The 10216-nt window shown below is 35.5% G+C and overlaps 1 protein-coding gene across 3 annotated transcripts in view; it reads right to left on the bottom strand.

The window, feature by feature from the left end:
• Window positions 1-10216, bottom strand: part of ARSK (arylsulfatase family member K) — a 29021-nt gene that overhangs the window by 6856 nt on the left and 11949 nt on the right. For all 3 annotated transcript variants that reach the window (XM_036310717.1, XM_036310716.1, XM_036310718.1), the window contains 2 exons: window positions 2590-2872; window positions 154-325 (listed from right to left, as the gene is read on the bottom strand). In XM_036310717.1, coding sequence (XP_036166610.1) covers window positions 154-325; window positions 2590-2872 — 455 coding nt within the window. The remainder of the gene's footprint in view (window positions 1-153; window positions 326-2589; window positions 2873-10216) is intronic.

Raw genomic sequence — 10216 nt, 5'->3', positions numbered from 1 at the left:
GAGTCTTATAATCCTAAGTTTGAAGTATCTAAGCAACTGATATAAGAAATCATCTCAGGATATTCATTCAAGTCACCAACTAGCATAATCATGGTTTGTTGGCAAAATATTATACTTTTTTTTCATGTAATTGCTAATTATTATACCACCTACCAAGCATGGCATCTGTCTCAGCACACATAGCATAATAAAATGCTCTAATATTCTTAATTTCTCTTTCTGTAAACTTTCCAGTGCAGTTTTTTGTGTAAGAAGAGTAATAATCTATAGGGTGCATTTCTGACAGAGGCGACCACTTTGGGATTTTGATGGCATCATAAGACACCTAAAAAGGGGAGAAAAACAAAGTAGTAATGTTCCTCTCATCCACCAAGTATGTGTGGTGAACTAGACATACATACTTTAATTATTCAGGATAATAGAAAAGAATGATTATGAATCATGTACTGAAAATAGTAAAACAAATAAATTAGAAACAAATTGTCAATATTCCCACTAATAATAAAACAGATATATTAATATCTATATATAGTGAGATGAAAATTATTTTAAAAATTATACATGTCAATGAAAATGACATGAGCTATATTAGACAGTATTCTAGTACAGAAAAAGGGTCTGAGAACTTTAAGATAGTTGTATAATCACTTCAAATTTCAGATTAACACCCTAAGATTGTAGACTTCTTTTCTCTAATAGTTCACTAGTAAAAATGGCAGTATCTGGTGAGATAGCAAAATATCTGATAAACAAATACAACTTTTTCATATATGTAAATGCTTACAGTTTTGGTGAAAATGATTAAGATTTAAGTCATATATTTAAGTAACTTAAAAAAATTCAAATATCTACTTACTATTTATTTAAAAGTTATCTGACTCATTTCATTAGGCTAGTACTAACTCCAGATGACTTTTTTTAAAGATGGAGCCAGTTAGAACTTTTTAAGAAGACATGATGTATTTGCAACTTGGACAGTATTTCCTTTAAAATAGGGTGCACTAAATAGTGTTTCTGATTAGAGTTGCTTAAGCAACTTAAATTCGATTTAAGACGACATGTTTCAAAACACAGACAGTCCTCCCTCTGCAGGGTTCAGATATACACAGATTGCAGTTACCACAGTTTAGTGAGACACCAGTCTCCCAATAACGGGGTTCAAATTTTAGTTACTACAGTATATTAACTGTGAATCAGTGCATACAGTACAAACCTTCAGTCATGTGCTGCTAGCTACTTAGTCTACAAATCACTATCTGAATGAAAGACGTGTATCAGGGACTAATCAGACCATTTCTTTCAAAGCCTGTCACTGACTGATCACTGCACATCTTTTATCCATATACACACAGACAGCACACTGTGCAGTTGTGCTGCCTCCCTGTCTCTTAGTGAGAAATCCATGGGACAGTGTATAGAAATGGATAATCAAAAGAGGGAGTTGGTTAACAAAGATGAATGTACAATAAATTAATAAAAAGTGGTAACACTGGAAGTCATAGAAGAAATAGCTGACGTGGGAAGGTTGACACTGCTAGACAGGCAGTCCGAGGAACTCAGTGAAGACACACTCATTGATGTAAATGAGGAAGGTCATTGCAAAGAAAGGACAAACGTCCTAGCGGTAGTGACAGTGGCAAAAATCGTCACAGGAAAGGAACTCTCAGAAATATATCACAACATTGAAAGAGCAAAGGGGAAAATGTTGGAAGGCAATCCAAATTTAGTTATGAATCTGACAATATGCCACGATATAGAGAAGATGTTTGCTCCATATCTAAATTATACAATGAGAAGGCAAGCACTGTTCAAACTACTCTTGATATGTTTTTTTTTTTTTAACAAAAAAGCAAACACTTTAATTCTCAATGTTTCTAGTTACAATGCATTGAATAAGTATTGATTTCACTGTTTTTCATTTCCCTATACATTTTTAACCCCAAATAAGAGAGTTTTAAATGTTTTGACAAATGAGTTGAGTCCTAGAAAAAATGGTCACTCTCCCAGTTGATTATGAAGATCTCTTTGAGCAGTTTCATCTGGCAGGGTCGTTTTTTTCGATCCTGAACTGTGCAGAGTGAATATTGCCTGCACTTAGAGAACATCTTTCAGTTTCTCTCTCTCTTTTTTTTTTTTAAATACATTTTATTGATTTTTTACAGAGAGGAAGGGAGAGAGACAGAGAGTTAGAAACATCGATAAGAGAGAAACATTGATCAGCCGCCTCCTGCACATCCCCCACTGGGGATGTGCCCACAACCCAGGTACATGCCCTTGACCGGAATCGAACCTGCGACCTTTCAGTCCGCAGGCCGATGCTCTATCCACTGTAGTTTCTCTTTTAATAGACATATTATGTGCAAATGTATTCAATTCAGCAGTAGGTTTCCAAGTTTTAACACTTATCTTATTTCTATAAAATTGCCCCTTCAGCTTTTGTCAACCAGCTACTGGTCAATTTGATTTAATGAGAATACTCAATATTTAAGTTTTTCTTTAAAAGTGATAATAAAAGAAACTGTGAGTAAATACCAGTAACATACAGATATGATGTTAACTTCTAGTTTTGAGCACACGTAGTGTACTTACTTTTTTAAGCCAATAAAGAGATGTGTGAAATGTTGACGATCCAAAATTCTCTCCTGAAGATGGTGAAGGATAAGGGTGTGGTAAATTTAATCCCAAATATAGGACAAATGGTTGCGTGTGATTAACTGCTGCTTTTCTTAACCAGCTTACTGCTGTGTCTGTAGTCTTCCAGTCCCCTTCCATCACTCTTACTTTAGTCTTGTTAGGGATAAGATTAACCATAGGTCTGCCTTCTTGTCTGAGTAAAAAAGGGACATCCCTTGTCCATGCCTCCACACGATTGCTGGGGAGTCAAAAAGACAGGTATGCTGTAAGGTATGTATAAAGCTTTAAAGACTAAGCATACACATAAGAAAGCAACATGGAAAATGATTTTCTTTCTTTTTTTAACTTGACAAAGGAAACTTTGGTTTAACATTTGAAATTGAATCAACATATTTCACCTTATTAACAAAAAAAAGGAGATACAATACCCATGCATGGGAAAACTGCTACAAAGTAAGAGTAAAAGAACCCTTTCTTAACCAGATAAAAATATCTCTAAAAAGCTTAGAACAAATGTTACACTTGATATTTGTTGAAATCTTTTCTCTGAGATTGGGCATGGCATGAAAAACAGTTTGTAGACTCAGTCTTGTAAATGTTCAGATTAATAGACCTCACTAATAAAGTTATTGAGCATTACAAATTCAAAAACCAAGAAAAAATAAGAATAAGATATTCATTCATCTATGTGTTCTTTAAAACTTAGCTTATTTAGAAAGGTTACTTTTTTTTTTTTATAAGATATTTAGTAAAATAAAAGATGTTTTGGATTCCTAGAACTTTTTAATTTTCTAGCATTTTGTCTTTTTTTGTTGTTGTTAGAAGAAGAGAGAGAGTATTTCTAGCCAAAGCTACTATAATTTTCTCCTGCCACTAAATCTTTATATTTTTAAAATCCTACCTCCCAGGTGTACCTTATGTGTTTATAAAGTTTAATGTTTTAAATTGTTTCTAGCTTTATCCTTCTCATTATAAGAACAATTTTAACTATGATCTAAGCTGTCTAAACTAATAGTGATACAAATTTCTTATCCATTTGAAACTAAATACACTTTTATTAGCTGATATAAAAGATAAATGATTCAATCAATTCAATTTTTTCTAAATATTTAGTCTGTTTTATCTAACTACTTGGAAAGCTAAGTAGCAGTAGTTACTACTACTTGTTCTCAATACATGTGTAAGAATACTTAGCTGGCATAATTGTTTAGGAAGCAGTCATGGACATTTCTAAGAAGCTTGTTTTTATAAGTTTCGATTGAGGCAAGCCCCTGTGAAGTAACCTATCCATTAACAGGATAGTTTTAAAAAAGTCAGATAACAATGTAGAAACAAAGAATATTTTATATCAAAACATAAACCCCCATATTAGGGGAATTTCAAACTACCTAAAATGACTGATGGCCCATAGATGAGCTAAAATAGAACTGTTATCTGCCTTTTGAAGGCAAGAAATGTAAGCAGCCACAATAAAAATATAATTTTTGTAGCAGGTATGCAATATATTTTTATAAATATAATGAAAAGTAGGATTTTGGTGGAATTACATCTAACAGTTTCTAATCAACTTTATCTAGCATATAGAAAGCCCTAAATAGTAAATTCTATAAAATTTATCATAACTATGAAAACAATATAGCATTGGTTTCTCAGTCAGTCGTTCTGCCATTCAGTCACTGGGCTTTTATTATATAGGATATTTTTATAATATCAATATACTTTATAATATTATTATACTTAATAACACATTATACATTAATTATACATTATACTGATTATATATTTTGTTATATATTTATTATAAATATTTATGCAATTATATAATGCAAAATACTATATAATAACAGCAAATACATTTTAAGCAAAACGTTTTATTTTGCATGAGTGTGGTGGTGGATACGGAGGGATTTAATGGACTTAGGTTATGAACTCCAACCTAGCCATTTCTTTTTTTTTTCTTTTTCTTTTATTATTAGTTAAGGTATTACAAATGTGTCCTCATCCCCCCCATTAACCCCCAACCTCCCCCCCACACACACACTCATACTCCCATCCCCCTGTTGTCCATGTCCATTGGTTTGGCTTATATACATGTATACAAGTCCTTCAGTTGATCTCTTCCCCTTACCCCCGCCCTCCCCTACTTTCCTTCTGGGGATTGATAGCCTGATCGCTGTTTCTCAGTCTTTGGGTCTGTCCCTTTTCATCAGTCTATGTTGTTCTCTATAATCCACAAATGAGTGAGACCATGTGGTATTTATCTTTCTCTGACTGGCTTATTTCACTTAGCATAATGCTCTCCAGTTCCATCCATGCTGTTGCAAAAGGCAAGAGTTCCCTTTTTTTTTACCGCAGCATAGTATTCCATTGTGTATATGTACCACAGTTTTCTAATCCACTCATCTGCTGATGGGCACTTAGGCTGTTTCCAAATCTTAGCTATGGTGAATTGTGCTGCTATGAACATAGGGGTGCATATATCCTTTCTGATTGGCGTTTCTGGTTTCTTGGGATATATTCCTAGTAGTGGGATCACTGGGTCAAATGGGAGTTCCATTTTTAGTTTTTTGAGGTAGCTCCATACTGTTCTCCACACTGGCTGCACAAGTCTGCATTCCCACCAGCAGTGCAGAAGGGTTCCTTTTTCTCCACATCCTCTCCAACACTTGTCGTTTGTTGATTTGTTGATGATAGCCATTCTGACAGGTGTGAGATGATATCGCATTGTTGTTTTGATTTGCATCTCTTCTATAATTAGTGACTTTGAACATGTTTTCATATGTCTTTCGGCCTTCTGTATGTCCTCTTTCGAAAAGTGTCTATCTAGGTCCGTTGCCCATTTTTTTTATTGGATTGTTTATCTTCCTTTTGTTAAGTTTCATGAGATCCCTGTAAATGTTGGAAATTAAACCGTTATCGGTGGTATCATTGGCAAATATGTTCTCCCATGTAGTGGGTCTTCTTGTTGTTTTGTTGATGGTTTCCTTTGCTGTGCAAAAGCTTTTTATTTTGATGTAGTCCCATTTGTTTATTTTCTCTTTAGTTTCCATTGCCCTAGGAGCATTATCAGAGAAGAAATTCCTTCGGCATATGTTTGCGATTTCGCTGCCTGTGGATTCCTCTAGTATTTTTATGGTTTCCCGTCTTACGTTTAAGTCTTTTATCCATTTGAGTTTATTTTTGTGTATGGTGTGAGTTGGTGATCTAGTTTCATCCTTTTGCATGTATCTGTCCAATTTTTCCAACACCATTTATTGAAAAGACTGTTTTGACTCCATTGTATGCTCTTGCCTCCTTTGTCGAATATTAATTGGGCATAGTGGTTTGGGTCAATCCAACCTAGCCATTTCTAGTGTTCTAGTAAATTCATGACTATGGGAGCATCAATATTTATAACTTCAAATTCTGACATGATTATAGCCCTTAAGAGAAATGTTTGCTGCAGGTTGGGCTTACTTAAACAAAGGCAGCCTTTTTTATTCATGTCAAGAAAAATCTGTGGAATGCTTACCATGTGCCTAAATTCTGTAAGAGTTCTAGGCAGGAGTTTGAGGTGACTTCTTAACTACCAAAATGATATTACCACCTTGTATCTACTCAGGCATAAAACCCTTCTAACACTATACTTTTTTTTAAAAAAGGGCCTTATTCTACATTGTGTAAAAAGCAACTGTGATAAAATAGTTTGGCTATGACTAACTCTAATGGTTTACTAGTAAATCTATTCACTACTTTTATATTAAAAAAGGGGAAGATTTCTTTTATAACTCTCAATTTAACATACAACTGGAACAACTCTAACATTTAAGATTTTTGTAAGTTTTTGTTTTTTAATATCATACAGAAAATATAACCTGGACAAAATTCCATCAAATCTGAAAGATAAAGCAGGTAGATTGTTCCCCAGTAAATCTGTCATTAAGAATTTGCCAAGACGTCACTGCATAAGACATGTCACCATGTCTATAGCTCTTGGTGAAGGGGGACCCAAATGACCGCATTGTATTGTGTAGGATTGAACTCCTCTGTCCTGTCGACTGGTTGGGGGTGGGCACTCACCTAAGGACCACATCCTTAGGTCTTTCACCTGGTCAGCAATTTTGATGGGCTCTGGAATGAAATATGAGTTGGGCCTATCATTCTTATTTACAAAATTTGAATCTGGGAAGCAAAGTCAGGCAACTGGCAATTATCCATGAGTTGAGTAAAAGTCACAACAAAGGAGATAGAGCTTGAATAAAAAAGGGTCATGCAGGTCAACGTTATGGTAGGAAATGATGTAAGTGAGAAAAGACTAAGAGCCAACGAGAGAAACAAGTTATAAATCATGACTAATATGAAATAATACTGAACTCATATACTTTACAAAGTATACTTTACAATCATATACTTTATAAAGTGTTCCCCCTGATATTGCCAGTACACACCTGGCACCACACATAGTTATTATAATACTAGAGGCCTATTGCACGAAGAGATTCGTGCAATAGGCATTCTCTTCCCCTGGCTGCTGGCACTGGTTTTCCTCCAGCACCCAGGACCCAGGCCTTTGCTCCTCCGGCTGGAGCCTTTAGTCTTTGCTGCTCCGGCCGGAGCCTTCAGTCTTCGCTGCTCTGGCCGGAGCCTTCAGTCTTCGCTTTGCCGCTTTGTGCCTACATATGCAAATTAACCGCCATCTTTGTTGGGTTAATTTGCATACTCTCCTGATTGGCTGGTGAGCATAGCGGAGGGACGGTCAATTTACATGTTCGTCTACTATTAGGTAAGATTATTGACTGTATTCCCTATGCTGTACTTTACATGCCCATGATTATTTTGTAACTGCCAATCTGCACTTCTCAATCCCTTCACCTTTTTCACCCAGTCCCCTAACCACCCTCCCCTCTGGCAATCATCAGTGTGTTCTCCGTATCTATGAGTGTTTTTATTTTGCTTGTTCATTTATATTGTTCTTTGAATACCACATAGGTGAAGTCATAAGGTATTTGTCTGTCTCTGACTTATTTCACTTAGCTTAATATCCTCTAGGTCCACCCATATTGTCACAAATGTTTTTTTTTTAATGTTTTATGTATTTACTAGAGGCCTGTTGCACGAAGAGATTCCCCTTCCCTTGGCTGCTGGCACCGGTTTGCCTCTGGCACCCGGGACCCAGGCCTTCGCTCTGGCTGGGCTCCAGCTGGAGCCGGCCCCAGGGCCATCAGGCTTCGCTTTGCCGCTTGGGGCCTATGTATGCAAATTAACCGCCATCTCTGTTGGGTTAATTTGCATACTCTCCTGATTGGCTGGTTAGTGTGGCAAAGGTACAGTCAATTTACATGTTTGTCTATTATTAGGTAAGATTAATCTTGTTTTTAATATAACTTATTTGTAAGTTCATATACAAACGGTAAGTTTTAATTATTTTTGGGCATATATTAAATTACCATATTTTATTTTATTTATTTTTTTATTGATTAAAGTATTACATATGTGTCCTTATCCCCACTATGTCCCCCCACTCCCCCAACTCATGCCCTCACCCCTGGTGTCTGTGTCCATTGGTTAGGCTTATATGCATACATACAAGTCCTTTGGTTGATCTCTTCCCCTTACCCGCACACTCCCCTACCTTCCCTCTGAGGTTTGATGGTCTGATCGATGTTTCTCTGTCTCTGGATCTGTTTTTGTTCATCAGTTTATGTTCTTCATTATATTCTACAAATAAGTGAGATCATGTGATATTTATCTTTCTCTGACTGGCTTATTTCACTTAGCATAATGCTCTCCAGTTCCATTCATGCTGTTGCAAATGATAAGAATTCCTTCTTTTTTATTGCAGTGTAATATTCCATTGTGTAGATGTACCACAATGTTTTAATCCACTCATCTGCTGCTGGGCACTTAGGCTGTAAGTTTAATTATTTTTTTTATGGTTGCAAAATATTCCATTGTATATATGTACCACAACTATTTTATCCACTCATCTATTGATGGGCACTGGGGCTGCTTTCATAGTTTGGCTATTGTAAATGCTGCACTGAACATACGGGTGCATATATTCTTTCAGGTTAGTGTTTTGGGTTTCTTTGGGTATATACCCAGAAATGGAATTGCTGGGTCATAAGGCAGTTCCATTTTTTAATTTTTTTGAGAAATTTCAGTACTGTTTTCCATAGGGGCTGCATTAATCTGCATTCTCACCAAGAGTGCATGGGGATTGAAGTGGAAATTAAAAAAAAAAATTCACCCAGAACTGCTAGAAAAAAATCAATTTACAGAAATAGCAGTCCAACTAAAAATAGAGAAAGTGATAATTTGGGGGAGATCCAAGCAACTTTGTGTAAATATTCTGAGACAGTTTTGCTGTCATAATGGTCCATTTCTTCTGAGGCCTGACACCTTAAGTAACTTTATACTACTACTATAAATACTGTTGGCATTTTCTTTAAAAAAAAGGCACTTTTAAGAGTCTATACAAGGTTACAGGGGAAGGGTTTGGATTTATAAAAGGCATCTTTCAAAGATTGAAAAACCTGGGTTCTGATTGGAGCTTTCATATACAAAAAAAGTACTGGGTAAAATAATGAGAATTATAAGGAAAAAAATTTAGTTAGATGGGGTTTTATATGATCTCAGACTGAAGTATGTATATTACAGGAATTTCAATTTGAAGATATGTTTTCCAAGTAAAGAGACCTTAAATTTTCAACAATTTAAACTTAAGGGTCTTTCATAAGCTGAATGTCCAACCAATATTAAGCTTTCTCATTTTGGTCTTCATTAACTGTAACTAAAATTTTACAAAGCTAAATAATATCTGTCATGATTTTATAGGAATTGAAACCTCTTTAAGGTTTAATTACAAAATTTAAATTGTCTTGTCCCTGAAACAGTCACATTCAGGTTTATTTTCAGGCCGATCCTAAAAAATACAAAAAATTCACATTCCACCCTTCAGTATCTTCCAACTGGTAAACCCAGATATCTCTCTGCAGTCATGGGAGGTCACTGTTAGTCAGTTTTTAAAAGAATTTATTCAATCCCTATAATCTTCCTTCCTCTAGATCTCCTTCTGCAATAGTTATTTTAAAAGTTAATTAGGAAATCTAGAAAAAAACAGGTTAGCCAGAAGGAAATTTAATATCCTCAAATGGCTAACACTGGTAAAAGTAGGAGATAAACTCCATTATGGGCAGCTAAACATCATAAATTAAACTTTAGTAATTAAATGGGAAAAAAATCCAAGAATTGGAATGAGTTTGTAGGCACAGAACTATCACTCATGCTACAGGAACCTGAGTAGGAGTCATGGTAGACAGCAATCTGAAGACAGCCCCAGAAGCTGCTTCTGCCAAGAATTTGCTAGTCATCAGAAGGGAGTTCTGGAATAACAAAACTAAACAAAACCAACAGCAGGCTCTTCCACTCATAAAATATCATGCTGAGATTGCACCCAGAATTATGCAAGCTGTTCTAGATACTGAATATCAATAAAGATAATAAGGTGTGTAGGTGGGTGGGTGGGTGGGAAGTGGGTCTAAAAGAGCTTCTAAAATGACCAAAGGAATGGATGTCTTTCTCCATTGTAAGGGAAAGAATA

Source organism: Myotis myotis, unplaced genomic scaffold (genome assembly GCF_014108235.1).
Source record: "Myotis myotis isolate mMyoMyo1 unplaced genomic scaffold, mMyoMyo1.p scaffold_m19_p_5, whole genome shotgun sequence".
NCBI lineage: Eukaryota > Metazoa > Chordata > Mammalia > Chiroptera > Vespertilionidae > Myotis > Myotis myotis.
Note: the sequence above shows the minus strand (reverse complement) of the source record. Positions and strands in the feature narration are given on the sequence as shown.